This window comes from Trichoderma camerunense (genome assembly GCF_050948025.1).
Source record: "Trichoderma camerunense strain CBS 138272 chromosome Unknown V8C40scaffold_12, whole genome shotgun sequence".
Taxonomy (NCBI): Eukaryota; Fungi; Ascomycota; class Sordariomycetes; order Hypocreales; family Hypocreaceae; genus Trichoderma; species Trichoderma camerunense.
The window spans coordinates 531531-558174 of record NW_028145358.1 but is presented as its reverse complement, the minus strand read 5'-3'; the positions used below and the strand labels follow the sequence as shown (position 1 = coordinate 558174).

General features: G+C 51.4%; 10 protein-coding genes across 10 annotated transcripts; 5 read left to right on the top strand and 5 right to left on the bottom strand.

Moving 5' to 3' along the window:
* Positions 1-203: 203 nt before the first annotated feature.
* Positions 204-1940, bottom strand: V8C40DRAFT_267356 (RNA polymerase III RPC4-domain-containing protein; the record flags this gene model as incomplete). The annotated part of the gene is made up of 2 exons (XM_083219844.1): positions 204-1399; positions 1472-1940. The coding sequence occupies 2 exons, from the start codon at positions 1938-1940 to the stop codon at positions 204-206; spliced, it is 1665 nt and encodes a 554-aa protein (XP_083071608.1).
* A 510-nt stretch (positions 1941-2450) lies between these two features.
* On the bottom strand, positions 2451-3838 carry V8C40DRAFT_249155 (UreD urease accessory protein-domain-containing protein). The gene is made up of 2 exons (XM_083216693.1): positions 3665-3838; positions 2451-3610 (listed from the first exon to the last, which is right to left on the bottom strand). The coding sequence occupies exon 2, from the start codon at positions 3508-3510 to the stop codon at positions 2518-2520; it is 993 nt and encodes a 330-aa protein (XP_083071607.1). The 5' UTR covers positions 3511-3610; positions 3665-3838; the 3' UTR covers positions 2451-2517.
* A 287-nt stretch (positions 3839-4125) lies between these two features.
* On the top strand, positions 4126-8391 carry V8C40DRAFT_249154 (cohesin subunit IRR1). Its single transcript, XM_083216692.1, has 3 exons — positions 4126-4628; positions 4710-4918; positions 4998-8391. The coding sequence occupies exons 1-3, from the start codon at positions 4235-4237 to the stop codon at positions 7869-7871; spliced, it is 3477 nt and encodes a 1158-aa protein (XP_083071606.1). The 5' UTR covers positions 4126-4234; the 3' UTR covers positions 7872-8391.
* V8C40DRAFT_44305 (uncharacterized protein) lies at positions 8166-10854 on the bottom strand. The gene is made up of 4 exons (XM_083222981.1): positions 10551-10854; positions 10352-10491; positions 9296-10295; positions 8166-9239 (listed from the first exon to the last, which is right to left on the bottom strand). Exons 1-4 carry the CDS (start codon positions 10702-10704, stop codon positions 8461-8463), a joined length of 2073 nt encoding a protein of 690 aa, XP_083071605.1. The 5' UTR covers positions 10705-10854; the 3' UTR covers positions 8166-8460.
* A 426-nt stretch (positions 10855-11280) lies between these two features.
* Positions 11281-14482, top strand: V8C40DRAFT_249149 (karyopherin alpha). The gene is made up of 3 exons (XM_083216691.1): positions 11281-11937; positions 12260-12769; positions 12828-14482. Exons 1-3 carry the CDS (start codon positions 11704-11706, stop codon positions 13737-13739), a joined length of 1656 nt encoding a protein of 551 aa, XP_083071604.1. The 5' UTR covers positions 11281-11703; the 3' UTR covers positions 13740-14482.
* Positions 14483-14883: 401 nt separating this feature from the next.
* On the top strand, positions 14884-19337 carry V8C40DRAFT_249147 (RNA helicase). The gene is made up of 2 exons (XM_083216690.1): positions 14884-18884; positions 18948-19337. The coding sequence occupies exons 1-2, from the start codon at positions 15095-15097 to the stop codon at positions 19196-19198; spliced, it is 4041 nt and encodes a 1346-aa protein (XP_083071603.1). The 5' UTR covers positions 14884-15094; the 3' UTR covers positions 19199-19337.
* Positions 19338-19616: 279 nt separating this feature from the next.
* On the top strand, positions 19617-20629 carry V8C40DRAFT_267350 (DNA 5'-adenosine monophosphate hydrolase; the record flags this gene model as incomplete). Its single annotated transcript, XM_083219843.1, has 2 exons — positions 19617-19725; positions 19833-20629. The coding sequence occupies 2 exons, from the start codon at positions 19617-19619 to the stop codon at positions 20627-20629; spliced, it is 906 nt and encodes a 301-aa protein (XP_083071602.1).
* A 10-nt stretch (positions 20630-20639) lies between these two features.
* V8C40DRAFT_249144 (uncharacterized protein) lies at positions 20640-22173 on the bottom strand. Its single transcript, XM_083216689.1, has 2 exons — positions 21363-22173; positions 20640-21263 (listed from the first exon to the last, which is right to left on the bottom strand). The coding sequence occupies exons 1-2, from the start codon at positions 21766-21768 to the stop codon at positions 21145-21147; spliced, it is 525 nt and encodes a 174-aa protein (XP_083071601.1). The 5' UTR covers positions 21769-22173; the 3' UTR covers positions 20640-21144.
* A 520-nt stretch (positions 22174-22693) lies between these two features.
* On the top strand, positions 22694-24433 carry V8C40DRAFT_275720 (kinesin-3 family protein uncB; the record flags this gene model as incomplete). Its single annotated transcript, XM_083220757.1, has 2 exons — positions 22694-22769; positions 22872-24433. 2 exons carry the CDS (start codon positions 22694-22696, stop codon positions 24431-24433), a joined length of 1638 nt encoding a protein of 545 aa, XP_083071600.1.
* A 197-nt stretch (positions 24434-24630) lies between these two features.
* On the bottom strand, positions 24631-25853 carry V8C40DRAFT_280425 (uncharacterized protein; the record flags this gene model as incomplete). Its single annotated transcript, XM_083221396.1, has 1 exon — positions 24631-25853. One exon carries the CDS (start codon positions 25851-25853, stop codon positions 24855-24857), a length of 999 nt encoding a protein of 332 aa, XP_083071599.1. The 3' UTR covers positions 24631-24854.
* Between the last annotated feature and the right edge of the window lie 791 nt (positions 25854-26644).

Genomic DNA, 26644 nt, shown 5'->3' with positions numbered 1-26644 from the left:
TGATCGGATCTCACCTGCCTTGCTCTGTATTTTGACTCAAGGGCTGGATATGACCTTCCATTGGACCAGCCCTTGAAGCTTGCCCTATGTAACACCAGAACCTCCATGAAAGAGCGAAATCACCAGGCCAAAGCAATACTCACTTCCATAATCATCTGACATGGTGTTGATGTTTCATTATGTTTATTCATTCATTTATTGTTTCATTGACTCGTGGCCCCAATGTCGAGCTCCTCAGGCGCGACTTCCCACTCCTCCTCCTCGTTCCATATCGGCGCGAGCACAAAGCGACCCATAATCTTGCCCATGCCGATGCTCTCGCCCGTGGTGACGCCGTTTTGTGGCTTCTCATCCGACTCCTCGACGATGACGGCCGTCGTGAGGAAGTTCATGCCTGCCGCAGGGCTCATCTCAAGGATGCGGCCTCCCCAGTCCAGCTCCACCTTGCCGGATTTTCTGACGTTGAGCCGGCCGATAAGACCACCGTTGGAAAGCGCCTGGGACCTGAAACCATTTCTGCGCTCTTGCTCTTCATCCTCTTCATCTGACTCCTCCTCCTCTTCCTCTCCTTGTTGTGTAAGGTCGACGGGCGTAGCGGTTGATGACACGCTTAAGGGGGTCGCATGCAGACTAGTAGAGTGTTGCTCCTCTTCCTTGACTTTAATGCGAGGCTGAGGAGCGGCAACCTGCTTTAAGGGAGGGAGTAGCGGGGGAAATTGGAAGAGATATAGTCGACCATCCTTGTTACCAGTCTCGTCTGCCTTCTCTTCGCCGTCTCCGTTGATCGTGATTGCGCCGAGTTCGCTCGCCAGAAGGCTCAAATCCGTGCGAATCATATTCTCCTCAGGATCCTGAGCTATCGGCTTCTTGGCCTTTATCTTGGCCAAAGGCAGCTTGCCCTCATCTGCAGGCTTGATATCAACATCCAGGTCCATGGTATCATCTGTCGGCTCCTTCTTGACTTTAGCTGCCCTTTTGGCACTCGTATTCCAATCGCCTTCTTCGGGTTGGTCGGCCGGTGGTAATGATCCAGGCGCTTCACCATCAACCCAGAGGCTTTCCTCTTCGTCCAGCGCCTTCTCCGCCGCCTCTAATTCCGCAGTTGTAGTAACAACCACGGGTGCTTCCTTGTGTTCCCGTCGGAGTATGCCCATGGGCATGACGCCCCCTGGCCGGGAATGAAGTGCAGCCAACATGGCTTCGTCTTCGCTGTCCAGGTCTTCGTCGTGTGCCATTGTGTGAAGTTTGTCGGCGTTGATTCTCGTTTCTCGGAAGCCCCCCTCGCTGGCGAATCCGAACCCAGAGCCAGGCTTGCCTTCGAATTTACCAGTTCTCGCGAAACCACCACCGCCACCACCACCGCTGCCAGCACCAAACCAACCTCCACCAGCTGTGCCGCCTACCGAAATTCAATCCCATGTTAGCATCATAGACGACGTATAAGCTCATCGACAGCTTTATTCCGACATACCTGGACCTCCCATCCCTGAAGAAAAGGGCCCGCTAGCTCCGGCTACAGGCCGCCCAAAGCCGCCTCCTCTGCTTCCCATGGCATCACCACGACTTCTTTTGCTGCGGAATCGTGACCGGCCTCTGGCGCGCCTCTCGTCTGCGGCTCTGTCGCTCGCCTTCTGCTGTTCCTGCTGGGCCAGCGCGTCTCGCTCTGACTCATCTCGACGAACGTTCTTGGGTCTGAATCTGCCAGTCGAAGCTGCGCCGCGTGCCGCCCGTGCGGATGTAGCACCTCTCCGAGCTGTTGAAGCTGCTGATTGTGATGAAGCGCCCTGATCGGTGCTTGACTCTGCCAATCCCATGTTTGCTGTTGGCGCTGCATTGCTGGACAACTGATTTGAATCATCCGCGCCTTCGGTCTGCGATCTTGACGAGGCGGCGGCACTGCCTCTGCCCACGCCTCTACCGGTAGCTCTGCCACGAACCATGTTGTGTATATGATGATGAGTCAATCGCGGTCATTGGATTGAATCGCAGACAATTCGATGCTTTCTGTCTAGAAAATTCAAAGTTTTGGCGGGGCTCTTTTTTTAGTGCTGTAACTGGGCTGGTGGGGGACGAAAGTATAGAATTAATTGATCAGATCCATGGATGCTAAAATGCACGATTACATACAGAAAGGCCCCTGTATCCGGCCTAACGGGCACTGTACTGAGCTCCACCAGGGCTGAAGCCGCTATTCTTGTTTGTAACTTTTGTAAGTGAGATTGATGACAAGGTTAACGGGAACGAGACTTAGAATGATGATAGATCGGTGGCTAAAGCGAGGCGATGACTACAAATGTCATTTCTGTGACAAATGTGTGAAATGGACGACGCCTCAATGCAGGTGGTCATGGGATCGATTGACGTAGTTCTTCACATGAGTTGGCTCTTCTGATTCAGGGAGAGAGGCGAATGCATCTGATGATGCTGGGGAACCTGTAAGCAACTCCAAAGTGACTGGCAATCAAACATTATGCTTCATACTGGTACTGGTACAGGTATCATGAAATATAGAATACATCAAGGCTCAACACACATGAGAGCTGAATGCCCGAAATACGCGGCTATGCTTCCTTCTCTTGCCAGCATTGTCCCAATCCATGATCGTCCAGCTTCAACAGAAGCAGCCCCAAACTTGACAATGACACATCCTCGAACCTGAGCCGCTGACCAAAGCACCCCCTGCTGTCTTTCCATGTCGATTCTTCGTGATCGCCACTGCTCAAACTCTGGCATTTCCTTCGAGTCCCTCTCTTGATCCTCTTTTGAGCGAAAGTCGCGAGATCCAATCCGTGGAAGAGCAGCGAATTCTCTCATGAAAAAGTCTCCAATGGGTGCCATGACCGGTCCGCGGAGAATAAGTGTGCCCAGTATACTCGTTTTAGGCATTGTGTCTCTCAGTGACAAGCCAATTGGCTGGCTTCCACCTTGGCTTAAGATGATATTGTCCCTGATTAGCAGTCTCTCCTTTTGCGCCGGGTCAGATCCTTGTGTCCAAACTTCATTGCGCCCTTTCCAGCTCTTGAAGCTCCAATTTTCTCCGCGCGCTATCCGTCCTTGCGTAACCCAATCCAAGAGACACAACGATGCCCGATTGGCCAGGTTAAAGACTTGAACCTGCTCATACACGCTGTCTTCAAATGGCTGGACAGGGTCTGGCAATAGGCAGACTGCAGCATCTTCGTCGATTTGGACTTGTAACCTCTGGCTTGTAACAATTTCTGGCGAGGGAGACTTGAATATCTTGGTGTGGCCCTGAGTGACTAGGCTGAGACTCGATCCTTTATGGACACGAATAGTGAGATTGACGCCATCACCGCCAACCAGGCCACCTCCGTATGATAGGAGAAAGACCAAGGCGCTTTTCTGGGCCACTGTGGGCGAGGGCGAGATCAATTTCAAAGGATATTGGTAACTGATGGTCTCAAGGCCGCTGCCTCCAGCTGGAAGCAGTCTCACGACGATGCGGCCATCACCAGGGCGAGATGTTGATTTGGGGAACGGCGATGTCATGATAACCCAATCATTGCTTGTAGGAGATTGAATCAAGATGCTACAGAGGCACGCTCCGGATCATTGATAAACTTATATAAGGCGTGAAGGGTCACGGGTGCTATTGGCACGAGTAAGTATAAGTGTTTGGCTGCTTATCTTTGCCCGCACTCACGAGATGGGGGGTTGTGAGAGTTCTGATTAGCGCAATCAACCCCAAGATTTGGCTTCCGTGAGCTTTTCCAAAGGAATGGAATCATTGCCCTTCATGTGGCAACGGTTATATATTGAATTGCACTGTGACATCGGCGCATGCAGCCCCGATAAATAGCATATCATTCGATTCTATTATGAATCTAATTACCTATTCGCTGTAAAGACGTGAGTTTTATCTCTCAAATAGAGGGAAGCTGTCTAAGCTCTGCTTGTTTGGGCTTAGACCTCCCTCGTCTTTAGTGCCAAAACAGGACTAGCTCAGCGTGATCCCCCAAGCTTTCTCCGCATTTTGACACGTAAAAACATTCTGCCGGGGTTCAGCCGATGCTAAAATGGGCGGCTCTGCCCACCTCGAAAATCAAATCAAATGGCCCTGCCAGAGCATCGCTGCATGACACAAACGAACGCGACTCGCCGCCAGAACTTTCCCCCTCGCTGCAAATTGCCCGGACCTGCTGCCCCCCGGCCTGGCATTCGAGCATGCGCATGAAGCCATAGAGCCAAAATCCATCCACCGACACTCGACACAATGGACAGCGCCACCGCGTCTCCAGAGCCAGAGTCGCGTCGTCGATCTGGACGCGTCGTCAAAGCTCCCACCAAATACGCGCCCGAACCGACAGCGGCAGCGCCCAAGCGCAAGCGGAACGACGATGAGGCGGAGGACGACGGAGAGGTTGAGAACGGCGACGTGGCCTCGGACGAGGACATGAGCGATGCTGCGAGCGACGCCGAGAGCGATCACGATCATCCTGCGCCGAAGCCGCGAAAGGCGCAAACTAGCCGCGCAAAGAAACCAAGCACCAAGAAGCCCAAGATCAACGGCTCCCGGCCCGCTGCAACGGGGGCTATTGCGCGCATTCCTAGTAGACCAAAGAAGACGGTTCGCATCGACCCAGGAGAGAAGGGAACCGGTCTGTTTGGTATGTCTCCATTTCATCTCTGCAGCTTGCCCCTCCCTTCCCCCTCTACATGGGTTTGACATTGACATAATTGTTTCGCAGCCGACATCTTCGCATCAGGCGATTCTCCCCAGTTTGTTGCTCAACAATGGCTCGAAAAGTACAGGGAGAGCGATGCGGCTGCACTTGGCGATCTCATCAACTGTATCCTGCGGTGCGCGGGTTGCGACCTGGAAGTGACAGTTGATGACATTCGTGATCCGGAGAATATCCCGAACCGACTGTTGGATCTGCAAAGTGTCTATCAAGAGGTGCGTCTATGAGGATCAATAGCCTGAGATTCTACAGCTCGTTGTAGGAGAAAGACAAAATTGCTAATTAGCTATGCAGCAACAAATCGTCGACTACCCCTTGGTTGCCAGAGCCAAGGGCACACGATCATTCCGAGATCTACTTATTACATTCTTCCAGGCTCTGATCGGTCTGCTACACGAGACCGATGTCATGTACAAGGACGTAGACCTTGTCGACAATCTCCATGCTTGGTTGGCCAGCATGTCTTCTTCGCCGCTACGTCCTTTCCGCCACACGGCAACGACGATTGCTTTGGCTGTACAATCCGGGCTTGTCGAGGTTGCTAGTATCCTCGACAAACGTATTGCCAGCATTGAACAACAGTCGCAGGCTTCGAAGAAGGCCAAAAATAAGGGCAAGGCGGACGAAATCCAACGTAACCTCACCGAGGCAAACAACTATAGAAAGATCTGTAACGATGCTATTCAGTCATTCTTCGATACCGTCTTCGTCCACCGATATCGCGATGTTGACCCGAAGATCCGAGTGGAATGCGTTGATGCTCTCGGAATATGGATATGGAACCTGCCCACAGTCTTCCTAGAAGCTGGCTACCTACGTTACCTGGGATGGATGCTGTCTGATACCAACGCTGGAACTAGACAAGAAGTATTGAAGCATCTTAGCAAGTTGTTCAAACGTGATGCACACGGGATGGGCCACTTCATCGACAGATTCCGGCCCCGACTGATTGAGATGGCAACGATCGACGCTGATGTGTCCGTCAGAGTTACTGCCATATCTGCCATTGACGCGCTGCGAGCGGCTGCCATCCTTGAGCCCAACGAAATCGACGCCATTGGAAGGCTCATCTTTGATAGCGAAATCAGGGTGCGCAAAGCGGTTGTCGGTTTCTTCGTTGCCTGCATCGACGACGTAATTGAAGGCAAAATTGAGGAGATTGGTGGCTCCGATGCCCTAGAAGAGCTGGATCTCGCTGAAGAAGACAACTATGAAGCGCCAAGAAGAGACTGGCTTAACTTGAAATGCCTGGCCGAAACCCTCACAATCTATGATGCGCAGGTTGAAGAGACTCAACAGACAGAAGGATCGTCGTTGGATCTTGATGTTGACTTACTGGAAAGCACCCTGCCTGACACGAGGATTTCGCTGGCATCTCAAGTGCTCTATGACAGAATCTCAGAAATCAAGTCCTGGGAGATTCTGGCTGGCTATCTCCTCTACGACCATACGACAAGTACCAAGTCTAAATCAAGAGCAAAGTCAAAGGGCAACCCTTCAGAAGATGCGTTCAAGAAGGCGGTTGCACCCAGTTCTGAGGAAGAAAAGATTCTCCTTGACGTTCTGAGCTCCGCTATCAAGTCGAGCTTGCTGCAACATGCGGATCATGACAAGAGCAAGAAACGCGGTCCCCGTACCGAAGCTGCTGAGGCTCAGGAGGAATTGGCCTTGGAGTTGGCCACCAACATCCCAAAATTGCTGAGCAAGTATGGTGCAGAGCCTGAGACGGCGGCTATTGTCCTCCGGCTGGAGCGCTACCTCAAACTGGATGCTTTCCAGCAGTTGCGACAAGACTCTAGCATTTACGAAAAGTTGCTGGATGAAGTTATTACGCAGTTCAACAGACATGACGATAAGAGAGTCTTGGCTGAAGCTGCCGCCGCTTTGTTACATGCTCGGCAATATGCAGAGCTTGAAGAAATGACAGACGCCAAACTATCCGTTCTCTGGGAGGTGGTCATCAATTCGCTTCGAAGCTTTGACACAACATGCGAGCTCTCTGCAAGAGGAAACTTGGAAGAGGCACCGCTTCAGGAGCTGTCAACTATCTTGATGAAGATCAGCAAACTGGCTAGTATTTCAGACTGCGTTGATGTCCTCGAGATTGCTCCTTCAAAGGGCGCCTCGACATCTCCGGCAATTCAGATTCTGATCAACATTGTTCACAGAGGAGAGTACGAGGCTCAAGAAGACGACATTGACAATTTAGAAGACGAAGTAGTCACGTTGGCAATTAAGGCTTGCCAGTTCTACTTCATGTGGAAGACGCGCAATCTCTCGCAGCAGCTATCTTCTGGCGCCGGCATCGCCGATGAAGAACTTGATAGCTTGTCGGTTCTGCGGCAAACTTACCGGAAGCACCTGATTGTGACATTCTCGTCTCGAGCTTCTGTTGACCAGCTTCGCCTTTTCGCAACCGGTAGTCTTTGTGACCTGCATCTAACTTTTGCAACATTGCGCCCTGCGATTAGCAACTTCCGTCCCTCGAGCTCCGCATCTAAAACAGGTGGCAATGAAAGGTTCAAAGTATTACTTCAGCAGATAGAGCCTGGCCTCATCTCTGAGCTAACGTCAATATTTGACGGTGCTGAGAAGCAATATGCAAAGAAGGCCAAGAAAGACAGAGTACTAAACGAACCGGCTGAGGATGAGGATCCTGTCGATGACGAAGAGGAGTCTGACGAGGAAGACGAGGACGAAGGCTTGTCGAAAGAAGAACGCCTCGCCGCTGAGCTCAAGGCTGAAAAAGCTCTCTGTGAACTGACAGCCAAATACGTTCTTGCCATCACGGCCAACCTGATCGACCCCAAGGGTAACCACGTCAACAAGCTCAAGCGACGATTACAGCGCAACGAGACCAAGCTGGGCCACAACTTCAAAGAGGTTGTTGCCTATCTTGACGAAGAGAAGATTGCCAAGCGCAACAAGAAGCCCGCCAAGGCGGCTCCGGCAGAAAAGCCGCAGAAGCCTGCCCTGAGCACCGAAACTGTCCACGATGAGGACGAGGACGATATTTTCGAGGATGTTGAGCCGGAGGAGGGCTCGAGAGAGGACCTTCGGCGAAGAGGGCTGCTGGATGACCCTATCGAGGATGATGACGATGAGGAAGAGCACGAAGATGCTGATAAGCTAAATAACGATGACGACGACGGTGTTCTTGGAGACTGAATGGATAAAAGACAGAAAGAAACATAAGGGGGAAAACAAAATCAATGAGGGAGGGGTGGGTTTGATAAAAGCCCCTCCGTTGTGGATATGATATTTTGTCAGGGTTAAAGGGATTGCTATTTTTTCAATGCCAGGGTATCAAAGCTGTTGTGCTTTTTTTGTGTTACGCCAAATGTCTCTTCTTCCTTTTTATTATTGCGGCATCAATTCTTTTGCTTCTTTTTTACTGGGGGTTTACTGTTCTTCCCTTCCTGATATGTTTCCGATGAACTTTGATACTTTTGAACAAAATATTTGAGGGGAAACATCAGGTCAAGCGTGGGAGATTTTTTCTTTTAGAGAGAGAGGTTGGTTCAAGTCGCGCGACTATTACGATCCGGGTGGCATTTGAATGCAGGCAAATTAACGTCTAAAAAGATATCCGACAAGTCAATAATAGTGTTTTTTCTAGTTTATTTGCATGAACGCCCTGCCTACCAATTTCCCATAAAACTATCATTCTATTTGCATCGTAAACCACATAAATCAGTCACTGATAGTTGAATAATTCTACCTGCACTTGCCAGTGACTCCGAACAGATCCCACAAATCAAGTATATGCAATTCGTGTCCCAAAAAGCCCAAACATTCTCTGCCATCTCATGCCCTCGCCAGCGTCTGCCTTGAGGGGATCTTCCTCGGGAACTTCGACTCCGTACTGGTGAATGCAGCAGGAAAATGGCCTGCTACAGACTTGCGACGATCCCGGGCCCTGCTTTTGCGGTACCCTGCCTTCATCATCGGAACTATGCAGCGGGGGACGATTTACGCCCCTGTTCGTCAGCGCTGCTTGGCGTTTGTTTTCTTCTTCCAGGCTCTTCTTTTCCTCTAGGTCACCCCATAGGAGAAATAGGCGCTGGCGTAGGGCCTCGAGATTCTTTTGGTCCGAACGCAAGTCAGAAGCGTCCAAGCTCAAAAGACATTGCGCAGAAGGGTTGTTCACTGCGACCCAGAGAGTTCTCTTCTCTTTCTGGTTTTCCCCATGAGAACTCGCATCTTCCAGTTCCAAGAAGAACCGCCATTCCCACTCACGCGCTGTCGAACGATCTACTGTTTCTTCTTCTCCTTCTATGTCTGCGTCTGCATCTGACTCTTCATCGGAAAGCATCTCGAATTCCGGATGTTTCTTTTTCTTTAGTTTCTTTGGTTGAGCAAAGTCCTCGAGGTCAGGGGGCATGAAATTGACAACCCGAACGTTGGCGCGGTACTTCATGTTTACAAAAGGAAGCTGCAGCTTGACTTGCTCGCCATTGATATCCGTTTCTACGTATACGGGATCTAGCATGTCGCCAATGGTGCTGATGGCTTTGTTTTCGTTTTCGCATTTCACTAATGATGTTAGGTCTCTATTCATATGCAATGCAATGGAGGCGGGGAGAGGGTACCTTTTGAGTATGCAGTTGATGTTACAGCAGATGTTTCAGTGGACATGCCATTAGACATTACTGTCGACTCTCCTTGGTCTGTGGTCCTCATCTGTGATAATATTGAGATTTCTGCCACCTTAACCGGTTTCTTCGCCTTTTGTTTAGGCTTTTTGTTCCTCCTCGGCTTCTCAGCTTGGGGCGGCTGCATCTCGGCCAAGTCACTCTTCCTCTTCTTTCCAGCCAATCCTGCCTGAAGGAGCATTTCCTTCTCCCGTTCATAGTCGCGTTTACGGCGGACAGCCTCTTTTAAGCGAGGATCAGGATTCTCCGTGTCTGTAATATCCATCTGTGCGATTTGGATCTTCCAATCTGAACGCAAGTAGCCCTCAAGATTGGCGGCGTTGTGTCCATATCTTATGTGAAGATTCCGAAGCATGACCCAAGAGCCTTTAGAGAGTTCATGTTCTCTGATAAATGAGGTATGGGGTTCGAAGCAAGTGACTTGCATGCTCCGCTTCCCAAAGGGCCCTTTCCACTCACCGCCGGTGCTAGCTTCGTATGGCAGGTTGACTCCATATCCGAAGGGGTCAGGAGCTTGGCCACCAAACCCCTTGAATGCGAAATGAAAAAAGCTGTCATTCTCCGTAAAGTCTGATACCCATAGAGTAATTTTGTCGCTGGTATCATATGGCTGCCTGACCAATTGGACTATTACATCGGCAAATGTGCTATCTCGGACATCCTTGAGCTCCTTGAATTTGTCCGAGGCGTTGGCGGATTTTGCCTTCATATCTTGGAACTCTGCCTCAGATGGAAGATTCTTCTTGTCTATGGAATGATAGAGAGACGAAACGTATTCATGTACTGCCTGTCCAGGGCTATGAGTCGTTTTTCTTTGCTGAGGGCGTAGGGCTTTCAATGCTCCTTCTGGTGGCCGTGGAATCTGGTTTGCCGAATATAGATACACATCTGTGGTCCAGTGTGTCACGAGTGATAGTGTATCGGAGTGTGATTGCAGCTGGCATCTTTGTTAGCATGTAAAATCTACCATCTTCAAAGGAAAGGTCGAGCAACCTTGGCCTGGTAGAGCACTATAACGTCACCAAGGCTAGGATCCGGCATCTCATTTTCCGGCCGGAATATGTTGATGGCGATGGAGTTGGACGAAGCATCTTCATCAGAGTCATCACATAGACGGATCTCACACTTCCAGTCTAGACATAGAGTAGGCACTTAGAACATAACCACTAATGGTGCAGAAAGCAATGCTCACCGCTTCTCCTGGTAGGAACGGGGGTTCTGAAGTCTTTGACGACGCCAATGACATTCAGCAAGTTTCCCACTCCACGCTTACGGTCCAGTATATCTCGAATCGATATGAAGCCGCTGGGCAGTGAGTTCTGCCGCTTGTTGAGAGGGGGAGCCATAGTTGAGCATGGCTTTAATCATGTGATCAAATCAGTCACGCCTGAAGCATCACCAGATACGACTCAACACAGTGCAAAACGGCCACAGGGCCTCAATTGCTGTGGGGAAGCGAATGGCGGATTACGTGATGGGACAACGCGTTTTACGACGATGATTTCGCGTCTTACAGAATGTGTCAATTATGGAGTTAGAGGGGCCAGATCTCCAAGGCGCGAGAGCACGTGACGAGAAGTGAAGAGAGGGGCACTTGTACTTTGTACAGCGTTGAGCTTATTGTGAGGGGTACCAGCCTTGAACTTAATGTGGAAAGGCTTCAAAGGGTGCTGTGATTGTGATTGCGATGACAACAGGGTGGCCGCAAGGGGGAGTGAATCACTAACGGGTACTGCGTGTAGTACACAATCCTTTAGTACCTGCAGGTATTTCACTCGGCAGAGGGACTTGAGGGAGTATGTTAGTGAATCAAGGCTTAACAGACTGTACTGAGGGGAACTACCGCATCAAGGTGGGGTAAGCAGGTACTGGAGGATACTGTCTGAACAAAGACAACAGGCAAAGACATGTCACACCCTTAGCTCAGCCATCGAATCTTGATGCCTTAGGCACAATGTCTGAGCGCCGGCGACAGTGAAAGCTTTTAGCGGCTATTCAGCGCTCTAGCAACGGGAACAGGCAGTAAAGCCTGCTAAGCCTGCTGCAGTCAATTCTTGCCGCCCTGCTAAGTTTAGTACCTACCTTTCCGATTTTGACTTTGCCCTGCAACCCTCTTGATTTCTCCCCTTCTTCCGCAGCGAACTTTTATCCCCTTCACTACCTACTACCGAATAGCAGGGACGCATCCAATAGCACTTTCAAGGACTGAGATTCTTCGTCGACGGTGCCATCGCTCGCATCCTGAACCGTCCCCGCGCAACCACCAGTAACCCCTGCTCTGCTCTGCCTGCCCGCCTTTCCACCGTTTTCGTCACCAGCAGCAGCGCACATCGCCAGTCAGCACCATGGCGGACCGATATATCCCAGAGCATCGCCGAACCCAGTTCAAGGCCAAGAACACATTCAAGCCCGATGAGCTCCGTCGCCGCCGTGAGGAGCAGCAGGTCGAGATCCGCAAGGCCAAGCGCGAGGAGAACTTAGCAAAGCGACGAGGCATTGGCTCTGGCGACAGCCGTCCTGGCGCTGCTCTCGGCGCCGCCCCCGACAGCGACGATGAGTCGGCTCCTACTGAGTCTCAGGTACGCAAAGCTCTAATGATTTCCTTGCTTCACTCCATGCCTATCCATCGCAAAGCCGTCGCAAGACCTTCGCAAGGCGCCCCATCTGCCTTGCAGGTTTTGCTGTGATGCTGTGCTTTTGCTTGTGATGTGGGGGAAATATGACTGGACCCCACCTCTTGGTGGCGGGCATTCTGACCGACTGGCGTGAGAGCTGCGCATGGGCTGTTTTGCAGGCTCGTTGCAGCCGGAAGACAGGATGAGCGCAGTTCCAGTGCTCTTGTGGAAATACATATCAAAATTTGGAGCTGGCATATGGATCGGCTAACATGACATTGATTAGCTTAACGAGGATCTTCCTCAGATGGTTTCTGGTGTCTTCTCCGACCAGATCGATCTCCAAATTCAGGCCACCACCAAGTTCCGAAAGCTTTTGTCCAAGGAGCGCAACCCTCCCATCGAGGAAGTCATCAAGACTGGCGTCGTTAGCCGCTTCGTCGAGTTCCTGCGATCCCCTCACACTCTTGTGCAGTTCGAAGCCGCCTGGGCTCTGACCAACATCGCCTCTGGTTCTGCCACTCAAACCCAGGTCGTCATCGAGGCTGGCGCTGTTCCCATCTTTGTCGAGCTGCTTGGCAGCCCCGAGCCCGACGTGAGAGAACAGGCCGTTTGGGCTCTTGGTAACATTGCCGGCGACAGCCCTCACTGCCGTGACTATGTCCTCAGCTGCGGAGCTCTCAAGCCTCTGCTTAGCTTGCTCGGAGACAGCCGCAAGCTGAGCATGCTCCGCAACGCAACCTGGACCCTGAGCAACTTTTGCCGTGGCAAGACCCCGCAGCCTGACTGGAATACGGTACGTATTCTTAACTTTATCTTGTTGGATAAAACTCTAACAGTGTCTTCATTTACAGATTGCCCCGGCACTTCCCGTTCTGTCCAAGCTCGTCTACTCTCTTGATGACGAGGTCTTGATCGATGCCTGCTGGGCTATTTCTTATCTCTCTGATGGCTCCAACGACAAGATCCAGGCCGTTATCGAAGCCGGTATCCCCCGCAGACTCGTCGAGCTTCTCCTGCACGCATCCACTTCCGTTCAGACCCCCGCTCTTCGATCCGTTGGTAACATTGTTACTGGCGACGATGTCCAGACCCAGGTCATCATCAACTGTGGCGCTCTCCCATGCCTCCTGTCTCTTCTGAGCTCGACCAAGGATGGCATTCGCAAGGAAGCCTGCTGGACCATTTCCAACATCACTGCCGGTAACTCGTCTCAGATCCAGGCTGTCATCGATGCCAACATTATCCCTCCTTTGATCCACCTCCTGCAGAATGGTGATCTCAAGACCCGCAAGGAGGCCTGTTGGGCCATTAGCAACGCCACATCCGGTGGCCTCCAGAAGCCTGAACAGATCCGGTACCTCGTTGCTCAAGGCTGCATCAAGCCCCTGTGTGACCTCCTTGCCTGCCCCGACAACAAGATCATTCAGGTTGCTCTTGATGGCCTGGAGAACATTCTCAAGATTGGAGATTTGGACAGACAAGCTGCAGGTGACGGTGCCGATTCCATCAACCGCTATGCGCTGTTCATCGAGGAGTGTGGTGGTATGGAGAAGATTCACGATTGCCAGAACAACGCCAACGAAGAAATCTACATGAAGGCCTACAACATCATTGAGAAGTACTTCTCTGACGAAGAGGAGAACGCAGATGAGGGCGCTTCTCAGCCCACTGGCGCTAACGGCACCTTTGGTTTCGGCACCAACGGCGCCGCGCAGTCGGGAGGATTCAACTTTGCCAACGGCGGTGATTCCATGGACATGTAAAAAGGCGCGCGTTATTCTCGTGAGCTTTTGGGTTGATACTTTGATGCGTCAAGCTGAGAGATTCTTCGCCTCCCAAAATTGATTGGCACCCCCCAAGACCATAACCATAACCACCTCCCCGCACACCGTTCACGACATTGTCATCAACACGAACAGCAGAATACACTGTGTTACAAATTCTGCTGACACAACCCCCAAAATTCTTGGCAACAACACACTCCCCCTTTATCCCTTAATTTGGCTTGACAATCTATGCGAGGAAGGAAGAAAGAAAGAGAGAAGGAACAGAGTAGCCCGACTGAATAGCAGGCCCTATGGTAGCTTGAAAGCTCCAGCCTGAGGAGAAATATGCTGTGTCTGAGGAGGAGTAATCGAATTTAGTATGAAGCAGGAAATACTGGGCAAAAATCTCGTGGATACGGGTCTAGATGGCCATGGCCATTGATGAGCGACCCCCCGATCAACTGCCTGCCTGCCTGTGTTTGGGTCTGGTAGTCTGACGGCATATACCACAGTGACACGGCGGAGAGAAGCCAGTGCTAGTGCATTGCGCTTCTGTCGAGAGAGAAGTTTAAGAAGAAGAGGCTGCTCTTGATGCAACAATCAAGTGTTTGTGCATCTCACGTCTACGCATTTAGCTAGTGAAATAAGACGCAGGTTATCCCATCTTTGATGTGTCTATGATGTTTGATGTTTGATGATGATGCTGATACAACATGCGATGGGAATGTTGAATATTGCTGCCATTACTGTGTCGTCAATCAAATATTCACCTTTATGGTGAGAAGCCTCTCAGCCATGTCGAGCATCAAATCCGATATTGTTCCTGGGACAGTATGCAGACTGTAGTGAACAGCCCAATGCCTAAATTGCAGTAGGAGGCCAAAATGTTGGATAATTATTGCAAAAGAAATCAGCAATAGTAAGTAGATATAGAATATTCAAGTCTCTCTTTCTGATTTTTTCTTTCTTTGGGGAGATGGGGATGATGAGACTTGGAAACAACTGCCCTCATACAAGTTTTGGCGCATGTCTGAACTGTTACGATCCTAGGTTTCATACACAGTGCGAAAGATGGCGAGCCCGATTTGGACCCATAAAATTTCCATATCGCCGATGCATCTGGCATCACTGAGATGAACCAAAAAAAATCTGAGCTTGTTGGGAGAAAGGAGTAACGCCCAATTTTTGTCTAATTTGCTTGATTGCTCGTTTGCTCCATTTGCTCCATCTGTTTGACCTCCTTTGCGTTGCTGTAACGGGACAATCTCACCGTCTTTGTTTGCCTGGGAATCGAAGAGGCGGACTGATCTTTTCTTGTTCTTGTTTGCGTCACAACCACAGCTCCGTATAGTATGGTAAAGAAGGGCAAGGTGAAGGCCCCCGCGCCTGCACCAAGCCAAACCTCTGCAGCATCCAAGGATGGGAATGGGAGTGGTAAAGGTAAAAAGGGACAAAAGGCAGCGGATGCCGCTCCTGAGGTGTTGCCGCCGGCACCTCCCAAGCCGACGGTGAAGCAGATCATCGGAGGCTCGTCATGGACAGGCAAACTGCCGGTCAATCTGCTGAGCGAGTATTGCCAAAAGCAGAAATGGGACAAGCCGGTGTATGACACGCGGAAGACGTCCGAGGGCTTCTCTGTCTGGGTGACGCTGAGTGCCAAAGACATCAAGACGCAACAGCTCATCACCTTGGAGCCGTTCAAAATCCCTCTGACGCACAAGCATCTGCTCCTAAGGGACACGGCATTGGAGGCCAAGCATGCAGCTGCGACGTATGCCCTGTTTAGGGTGTGCAGCATGCAGAACAAACACACGGTTCTTCCCCCGGATTACAAGTCCTTATGGAAAGATTTCCAAGCGCTCAAGACTCAAGATGTCAAGGACGGAAAAGCTTGGATGTACGAGGCCGATCCCTTCAAGACCCTGCTTGAACGTCAGGATGCCAAGGCTGCTGCTGAGAAGAAGCGCAAGGAGGTTGAGCAGGCCAAGGCCAAGGCTAAGGAGCTACCCGGAGCGGCAGGCCTGGTGCTGCTAAGCAACACGGGATCTGTATCCAATGCTATGAAAGGCTGGACGACGGTGCCCAAGGTCGAAATGGGCAGACAGACCAGGATTCAGCTGGAGTCGCTGCTGAGAGACGGCGTGACTTGGAACCCCCATGCCGTGACCATGCCTCCAGCTGAGAAGAAGAGCGTCGTGTCGGAGCTCGGCAAGCTTGGTTTCCGTCAGAGCCACGTAGAGGAAGCTGTGGGATACTGCAAGGACCGTCAAGAAACACTAGAGTGGCTCTTGATTCACGTTCCCGAAGATGATCTCCCGCGGTGGGCTCTTCCGGAGAAGTACTCAGCTGGCGTGACCATAGGAGCTACGGATTTGAGGAGGGAAGGCATCATTCAGCGTCTTTCGCAGACTGGATACTCTGTGGAGCTATGCACTCGCGTATTGGATGATCACGGCGGCAATGAAGATGCCGCTGCCGAAACGCTGCAGAATATTCTTTTCCCCGCTGCTACGGCAAGCCAAGAGGGTGCCGAAGAATCAGGGGGCGACTTTTTGGACTTTGGAACGCCTCAGGAGCAATGGGATGAGGAAGTGACTACGTTGGAATCCATCTATGGCAACCATTTCCGCCGAGATGGCGATAGCATCATTCAAATCCGCCTTGATGGAGTAAAAGACGCGCAAAACGGAGATGTGGAAACCTTTTTACAGGTCCGCAAGGGTTCGAGCTATCCACGACACATTATCCTCGCTATCATTGCTAAGCTGCCCTCATACATCAAGCTCAGTATAGTGAAGAGAATGCTGGCGCATATCGAGGAGGATTTACGAGACGAGCCGACAAAGATATATCTCACCGTAGACTGGGTCCAGCAGAACATCAACGACATCATTGCCCACCCAGGCAAGCTTCTAGACATATCGGCAGTCTCCTCTGCCGCCTCTGAGACGCGGCCAGCGAAATCGGTGGCCAAGAGCAAGCGCTCTCGAGGCCCGCCAAGGCCTCTCAAATGGATTGTCGACGCAAAGAGCAAAGAAGAATGGCTTCGTCGGCAGGGAAGCCCGTCACAGAAAGATATGGTCACAAAGCGCCAGGCCCTACCCGCTTGGCAGATGCAGGATGCCATTGTTCAAACGGTGAACAGGAATCACATCACCATCATCAGTGGTGAGACTGGTTCAGGAAAGTCGACTCAGTCTGTTCAGTTTCTCCTGGATGACCTATACGAAAAGGGACTCGGAGGATGCGCAAACATGATTGTCACCCAGCCACGGCGAATTTCGGCGCTGGGACTGGCTGATCGAGTGGCGGAAGAGCGATGCTCGCGAGTGGGAGGCGAGGTGGGATATGCCATTCGTGGCGAGTCCCGACAGTCAAGAGATACTAGGATTACCTTTGTCACGACTGGTGTGCTACTTCGAAGACTTCAGACGTCTGGTGGTCGAGTGGATGATGTCGTGGCATCTCTGGCCGATGTCAGTCACATTATCATTGACGAAGTTCATGAGAGAAGTCTTGACACGGACTTTCTTCTGAATCTGCTTCGTGAAGTCATGATCAAGAAAAAGGACATGTTGAAACTAATACTCATGTCGGCAACGCTTGATGCCGCGACTTTCAAGAGCTATTTTGAAACCGAGGGGTTGAGCGTCGGAGCCGTCGAGATTTCCGGCCGAACGTTCCCCGTTGAAGAGTACTACCTTGATGATGTGGTTCGTATGACGGGCTTCGGTGTTGATGGACCCGACGATGGAAGCTTCATTGGTGACGAGACGATGGGCAAAGTTATTCAAAAATTGGGCCATCGGATCAACTATAGCTTGATTGCCGAAGCCGTCAAGGCAATTGACTACGAGCTATCGTATGAGAAGAAATCGGGAGGCATCCTGATCTTTTTGCCCGGAGTTGGGGAGATTAACCAGGCCTGCAACAATCTCAGGTCCATCAACTCACTCCACGTTCTCCCACTACATGCTTCACTCGAGACGAAAGAGCAGAAGCGAGTGTTTAGCAGCCCTCCTCCTGGCAAGCGAAAGGTGGTCGTAGCTACAAACGTGGCAGAAACTTCCATCACGATTGACGATATCGTAGTTGTGATTGACAGTGGAAAGGTCAAGGAGACTAGCTTTGATCCGCAGAACAACATGAGAAAGTTGGAAGAAACGTGGGCCTCGCGAGCGGCATGCAAACAGCGACAGGGCAGAGCCGGTCGTGTGCAAGCAGGTAAATGCTTCAAGCTCTATACTCAAAATCTGGAGCAGAACATGGCGCCTCGACCGGAGCCGGAGATTAGACGAGTGCCTCTCGAGCAACTGTGTCTGTCAGTACGAGCCATGGGTATGAAGGATGTAATTCGATTCCTCGGGCGATCTCCCACTCCTCCGGAAATACCGGCAATCGAAGGCGCCATGACACTACTGCGGCGCATGGGGGCTCTGGATGGAGACGAGCTCACTGCCATGGGACAGCAACTGGCCATGCTGCCAGCAGATTTACGATGCGGCAAACTCATGGTATTTGGCGCCATTTTCGGCTGCTTGGACGATTGCATCACCATTGCCGCTATCCTGAGCACCCGGAGTCCGTTCTTTTCACCTCAGGAGAAGAGAGATGAAGCTCGGGAGGCTAGAATGCGCTTCTACACAGGAGATGGCGACCTACTGACCGACCTGGAGGCTTTCAACCAGTGGGATGACATGATGAAGGATCGAGGAACGCCGCAGCGCCAGATCCGAGCATTTTGTGATGAAAACTTTTTATCCTTCCAGACGTTGACAGACATTTCAAATACGAGGAGCCAGTACTACGATGCTTTGACAGAGATAGGCATGGTTTCTCCTTCTTCTCAGACGTCTGGTTCTCGGAACGCTCTGCTCCTGCGAGCACTTGTTGCATCGGCATTCACGCCGCAGATTGCGCGGATTCAATATCCTGACAAGAAGTTTGCGAGCTCCATGTCCGGAGCGGTCGAGCTGGATCCCGAGGCGAGGGCGATCAAATACTTTTGCCAAGAGCCTGGGCGAGTGTTTGTGCACCCCAGCAGCACGCTCTTTGGCAGCCAAGGGTTTTCCGGGAATGCGGCCTACATGTCGTACTTTAGCATGATATCGACCACCAAGATTTTCATCCGGGACCTGACTCGTGAGTTTATCCTGTTTTCCTGCTACTTTTAGATGGTTTTGAATACTAATTGATGCGTATCAGCTCTAAATGCGTACACGTTGCTCATGTTCTGCGGGCCCATCGAGCTCGATACTCTGGGCCGTGGTCTCTTGGTTGACGGATGGCTCCGGCTCCGGGGCTGGGCTCGTCTGGGAGTTTTGGTGGCCAGGCTGAGGGCCATGGTGGACAATCTGATTGCTGACAAGGTGGAGAATCCGGGGTTGGACCTGGCGGGGAACAAGATTATTAAGTTGGTGATTAAGATGATTGAGCTGGACGGGCTGGATGCTTGAAGCGGGTTGCCGGGATATACGGAGCAAGAATACGGAGTACCTAAGATTTAACAACATGCCCATCCCGTCTATGAGTGCTGGTGATGGACATTTGAGGCTCGTCTGAATTGAGTTTCATCAAGTCCCCTCAACTGTGAAGAAGACGACGTGAAATAAAGAAGCCAAATGGAAGCCAATGGCCGGTCTCTATGATGGCATAATGAAGCCATTCCTCACGATTGGTGGTGGGGCTGCCAATTCAGGCACCGGAAAACCAGGGAGTTCTGCAGCCTACAAGCCATCACTTCACTCGCTCACTCACCTTCTCCGCGGGCTTCTTTCTGAACCGCCCCGGATCAGAAACTTTTCATTTTCAGCAGAAATATTTATATATAATTCTTTGAGATTCCTCTTCACACTCGCCCGCCATTCCTTCATCATGACGCAGGCCGACGCACAGTCAGACTCTGAGGAGGGATTGACGCGGGAAGAGATGCAGCAAGAAGAGGAAGACGAGCCGCCTTCAAAGAGAGCGAAACAAGATGCATGTTAGTAAAGCCTCATTTTACTTCATTTTTCTTCGATTATCACAGATGCCTTATGTCTGAGTAAGCAAACATCCAACACAAAAAGCTAACATCGAAAAAACAAAAAGTCGCCAAACTCATGGCTCCCAAACCAAAAACCATCATCCCCTCCCCAAAACCCCCCAGCTCAAGACCTCACCTCTTCAAGAACCGCATGGCCCTCGGCGCATACATTGCCTCCCCGGAATCATACCCTGCCTCAGTGGTCATCTACTACAACGCAGACTTTGTCGTCATCCACGATAAATTCCCAAAGGCCACCGTCCACACGCTGCTGCTGCCGCGGTCTCCCAAGCATACCCTTCTGCACCCCTTTGAGGCGCTTCAGGACGTAGAGTTTCTGGAAAAGGTCAAGGAAGAGGTGGGTAGGCTCAAGGTGCTCGTGGCGGCGGAGCTGCAGCGTAGGTTGGGCTCGTTTAGTCGGTCTGATGCTGCGAGAGAGGCTGTGCTTAATGGCGATGCGGAGCCAGAAGAGGCACAAGCTGAAGCAGCAGCAGAGGGACAAGATGAGAACGACAAAGGAAAAGAACCGCAGCTGCCGCCGGGAAGGGATTGGATGGCCGACCTCATGTGCGGCGTTCACGCCGTCCCGAGCATGGGCAACTTGCACATCCACGTGCTCTCGCGAGACATGCACTCGCCGGCGATGAAGCACCGCAAGCACTACAACTCCTTCAACACGCCGTTCCTGGTGGACGTGGCAGACTTCCCGCTGGGCGAGGCCGACCCCCGCAGGATCCCCAAGGACGAAGGCTACATGAGGCGGGACTTGGTGTGCTGGCGGTGCGGGAAGAACTTTGGCAACAGGTTCAAGGAGCTCAAGGACCACCTGGACAAGGAGTTTGACGAATGGAAGCGGGAGTGAACATATGAGAGAGAGACATTGATGAGACACGCGGCACATGAAAGACAACGAAGAATTGTACAAATAAGAAACATTGCTGATTTTTGCCATTGCGCGTCGCACGTAGCTTCATAGTGCGGGAGATAATGATTACAGGCCTTGCGAGCAGCAGGTGGATGAAACACGTCGTTTTTCGTGCTGCGCCAGACTTCCCTATGCTTTTGTTTCCATCCAGCTGAAGCAAGGGGATCGATTCCTTAATAATACAATCCGGAGCTCCCCAAAAAGAAACAAGAAATAACAAAACGCCGCCCCAGTCTTCCCTCACAATGCTGTTGGACATGTTCAAGGGGAGATGAACATGACCAATACAGTTCCCGTCCTGCTTCGCACACCAGCCCTCTCTCTTTGCCACATGTTTTCAGTCCAAACAAAAGCCGACTCGACTCGCGCGCGCCCAAAAGCCCTCATTCATCGTCATTGTCATAATCAACCTGGTCCTCCTGTGGCAGAGAAGGCAACATTGCAAACCACAATCAGCCAATAATGTTCTTGAATCGTGAGAACCACGCAGGTGATGTGAATGATGATGAAGGACCGACCTCGTATTCGGGAGACTGCCGCGGCGTCCCATCGCGTTCACCACCAGTCACGTCTACAAAGGAAAATTGGCATTGCGTGAGCTGGTCCGTCTCTTGCTTATTCTGAGGAAAAAAGATTTATGTGGCTTTGTGTTGGCGACGGTTGGACTTACCACCGATACCTGGCTGGTTCTCGGCGGCATCATCTCCGGCTTCAGCCTCAGCATTGGCCTCGGACTCTGCCGTCTGCTCCTGGTTGTCCTCCTGCGCCGGCACAACGTCTGACTTGCGCGGCCTGCCACGTCCACGCGTCTGGCCCGGGGCCAGCGGCGCGCTGGGCTTCTTTGGTTTCTTTGCCCGTTCCTCGCCCGCCTTGGACTTGAAGCTGCCCTTTGGCCTTCCGCGAGGGCGGCCGGTGGGCACGTACGGCTTTGAGGGGGACTTTGGGTTTGCGCTCTTGGGGCGACCTCGGCCGCGACCGGGCGTCTTCTTCACGCCAGCATCTTCGGTGGGCTGGCGAGTGATGTCCGCAGCGGCATCGGCAGCCGTTGCCTTGGCGTCGTCTCTGGTGCGCGCCATGGAGCACTTAGAGATATGGGGGGAGAAGTATTTGTCTTTTGTTGACAAGGAAAAGGGGACACGGGCGAGGGTGGGTTCGCAAATGGTATTCAGGCGGTGGAACTCGGTTGCCACGGGAGAAGTAGGAATTGGTGTTGCGATAGTGTGAGGTGGTTGGTATGATACGGAAAATAAAAAGAGAAAAAAAAAAAAAAAAAAAAAAAAAAAAAGGAACGGAAATGATGAGATACGCGACTTTGCGCGAGTCGAGACAAAGCTAGGTACAGCTGGGGCTAGCTGCGTTGCACGGAGCTGTAGGGACCTGTTTTCTGTGTCCGGGGAGCTGCTGACGCGTGAAAGGGCAGCTTTCTGTTGCTTGGTTTTGTTGAGACAGATGCGTGGTTGGAGGAGATGACAGAATTATAGAGGCAGATTGTGGTTGAATTTGAGGTGGTTATTGTCTGGGTTATTTTGACAGTGAGTGGCTGGTGTTCTAAGCTTCACAAAGGGAAGAAGCCATTAGGTAATCAGCCTCCCCCACACAGTCACTCGCCCCGGACCGTCAATACGGAAGATCATCGGGCAATAGAAGCTGAAGCTGTGAAGCTATCGACGCCATCAGCCACAGTCAATAAAACGAAAGCCACAGTCACACCAAGATGTGGCAAGTGCAGCCACCCCTGTCCCTTTACCCCGGCAACCGCCGCCAAACTCAATCACCGGCATGTAAACAAGCAGCATCCAGACAAAGAAAGGCCGACTAATGTAGCACATTCTTCGCCTCCGCCTCCACGATAGCTTCCATAGCATCTTTGAGACATTGCGCACAATGGCTCATGACGAAAGACTTATGCCCTCGTCGCCCTCGCCGGCGCCCGAGGTCCGGTTCATGATGGCCTCGTCGTCGGCCTCGACTCCATCGCTGCGATCGCGAGATGCCGCCGTCATGCCCGTGATTTCGAGGATGGATCGTGGCGGCAACGTCAAGGTTGTCGTCAGAGTGCGCGCCTTTTTACAGCGAGGTAGGTTATGATGCTTCTGGGGTATCAATGAGATGGGGAACCAAGAGGGGAAACCAAGAGGTCAAGAGAGATGAGAGAGAAGCTAACTAAAAGACTAAATAGAACTCCAACGACGAGCCAGATGCCTGGTCGAAATGGACCCCGTATCCCACATCACCACCCTCAGGGCTCCCGACGAACAGGAAACTTCCGTGGCCTCAAGCCCGTCCAAGTCTCGCAAGCTCACCGACAAGAGCTTCGCCTTCGACAGCTCCTTCTGGAGCCACGACCCCGATGACAAGGACTATGCCAACCAAGAAGACATCTACAACAGCCTCGGCGAGGAGTTTCTCGACCACAACTTTGAGGGCTACCACACATGCATTTTTGCATATGGCCAGACTGGCTCTGGCAAGAGCTACACCATGATGGGAACGCCCGACAATCCTGGGCTGATTCCTCGAACTTGCGAGGATCTGTTTGAGCGCATAGACGCCGCCCACAATGATGACTCAAGCGTCGCTTACAACGTACGGGTTTCGTATTTCGAGGTCTACAACGAGCACGTCCGAGACCTTCTGGTGCCTGTCATCCCCAACACACCCCCCAACTACCTCAAGATCCGCGAGTCTCCTACCGAGGGCCCATATGTCAAAGATCTCACCGAGGTGCCTGTACGCAACATTCACGAGATCATGCGATATATCAAGGTGGGAGACGCATCTCGCACCGTGGCAAGCACCAAGATGAACGATACTAGTAGCCGGAGCCACGCCGTCTTCACCATTATGCTGAAGCAGATTCACCATGACATGGAGACGGACGAGACCACGGAACGCAGCTCTCGCATCCGGCTGGTTGATCTGGCGGGCAGTGAGAGGGCAAAGACGACCGAGGCCACGGGGGCACGACTTCGAGAGGGCAGTAACATCAACAAGTCGCTTGCCACACTTGGCCGGGTCATTGCTGCGCTGGCAGGTCCTAAGCAGCTGAGGTCGGGCAAGAGAAAGGATGTGGTGCCGTATCGAGATTCGATATTGACGTGGCTGCTCAAGGACTCCCTTGGAGGCAACAGCAAGACAGCCATGATTGCATGTGTCGCCCCCTCGGACTACGAGGAGACACTCTCGACGCTTCGATACGCCGATCAGGCCAAGCGCATCCGCACTCGTGCCAAGGTCAACCAGGACCACATCTCGTCTGCAGAGCGTGACGCCCAGATCGCCACAATGGCGCAGGAGATTCGGATGCTGCAGATATCGGTTTCGGACTCTCGCGAGCGCGAGAAGAATGCTCAAGAGGCAGAAGAGCGCTTGGAAGAGTACCAGATCCGCGTCGGCACCATGCAGCGCATGATGGAGGAGCGCAGCATGGTAGCCGAAAGCAAGATCAAGAAGCTGCAGATGGAGAATGAGGCTCTGAAGCTACATCTGAAGCTGGCTATCGACAGTCTCAAGAACCCCATCCCGCCGGTGCAGCTTGAGAGCAAGGAAGAAGAAGAAGAGGAAGAAGACGAGTACGAGTACGATTCGGAAAGCACCGCTGCTGACGATGAGCTCCAGCAGGAGATGGAGCGCTATTTGCAAGACATGGGCAACCTGCGGAAGCTCATCGGCGGCGACCTCGACAGATTCAAGGATACGGACAGCGTGCGGATGCCTCTTGGTGTGAAGCAGAATGTGTAGCCAACGATTAATGATGATGTGACGACGGCGATGCTGAGTGATAAGATTTTAGCACTGTTTCGGCCAAGTTTGTTTTATGTCTTTTTGTTACGCCAAAGGGAATAATACGTTAAGTTCCCCTATATGGCATACAAGGTTGTAGGCGTATGAGCGATCGTGTTTACAGGGGAAGAGGGGCTTTCTTTACAACAGAATGGCTTGACGGAAGAGGAATCATGTTTTGTTTCTAAACTTTGTCCCCTTTATCCCTCTTTTCTTCTCCTTCTCTTTTCTTTTTGTCCTTTGCTTGCTCTTTGCGTGAATCAAATCAATCGAATTACACACAGCAAACGAAGGAAAGGGTCATGTTTCATTGTTTCTATGACTGAGATACCGACTTTAGGATTATATATATCAATATGTACATCCAAATAACTTGCTATCAATGATTCTTCTTCCTCTTCTTCTTGACACCTGAAGATTGCTTACTGTGAGAGTGACTAGATTGAGTGTGATTAGATCGAGAATGATTGGGTCGAGGCCGATTAGATCGAGACTGATTAGATTGATTGTGGTTAGGTCGAGAATGATGAGCTCGAGAATGATTAGGTCGAGAGCCATTGGGCTGAGAGTGATTAGGTCGAGAGTGATTAGATCGAGAGTGATCAGGTCGAGAACTCTTGTTGCCCTTGGAAGCAAATTTCCGCTTTTCTCGACGTGTATTTGCACGAGTATTGACATTAGCAAAGGGATTTCGCAGCGCAAGTGCTTCCTGGTCGAAATCATCAATGTCCATCGGCTCTGCAAGACCGTAATCCTCGGTAACATTGACTGGAGGAGCATCCATCATGACAATATCCACCGCCTTTGCAAGATGGTACGAGAAGCCCAAGCTAGTCTTTGGACTAAAAGTCGAAAACTCACTGGTGAGCAGCTCACAAACATTCAGCGCTGCGATGCGATGAATCACTTCGGGGATGTAGTAGATGATTGGCGAAGCCTTGAGGTCCTGGGCAACGATGCGGTCGTGGAAGCACCTACCGTTTCCTCCTACGTGCAGCGTATACGCATCGATCATGGCGGAGAAGAATTGCTGGGCGGTGACGAGGGGTCTGATGTGTGATAGGGAGGACGGGGGAGTGTTGATCTCGCTTAACCTGGTGTTGGTGTTGTAGGCGAGGTTGCTTCTACATCTGCAACCGTTGAAGGAGTTGAGGCGGGCAAAGGACCGGATGCTAAGATCGAACAGGAAAGGGTGAGTCCAGAGGACCTCGTCTATATTGACTGGGGGGTGGTTGAGTGGTAAAGGGTGATGTTGCTGACACCAGGTTTCTGCGACGGAGGAGAGATGTTGGATCTCGAGGGCGGAGTTGCCACGGTTGAGGTAGCCGAGGATGATGTCGAGAGCGTGGAAGTGAGGGTTGAGATGGTTGTGATCCATGGGGGTGCGTGGTGTTGAAGCAGTTATGCTTCGGTTTGTTTGCTTGTTGCTTAGCATGAGAATACGATAACATGTAGTTTGATGGATTACGAGTGTTACATGGCCAGATGCGTTTTACATGCGTATATATTTATAAGTATATCAACGACAAAGACGTTAGATTTCTTGTATTGATTCACATGTCTGACGAGATGGTTGGTGTTGAGAGTGTTCAATATGGCAAACAGACTCCAAAAGGTTGTCTCTTGACCGTTGACGTTGAACAGCCTCGATACGTCCATCATTACTAACCTAGTGCTCATATAAAATTATTTTCCAAACTGAACAGTGCAGTGAACAATCCAGTGCATGTGTACTTGAACTGGTGCTGAATGTTATATGCTGGAATAAGGCGCTTGACATGAATACACATGTTCACCTCACCATGCCACGAGAAAGGGGAAAACATGACTTCATTACAAGGTGAAGAGTAAAACTCACTCATCCATACTCATCTATGAATCCGACGGCTCGCCTGTAGGAGGAGCACGGGTAGAGAAGCTACCGGAGTGAGCTGCAAGGAGGTGAAACAGGCACCAGGTACCGTGAGACTGGGGAGACTGAAACGGAACAAAACAAACACAGACGGTTTACATGAAACAAAGGCGCAGTGCGTGCGAAACACAAGCACACGTCGGTTAAAAAATGACAAAGAGACAAAGAAATCAAAGAATCAGAAAAAACTGTTGTCGATCCCACATTGTCAATGGATTGCTTACTTTCCTCCCCGGCTGCGTCAGGTGAAGCAGCTG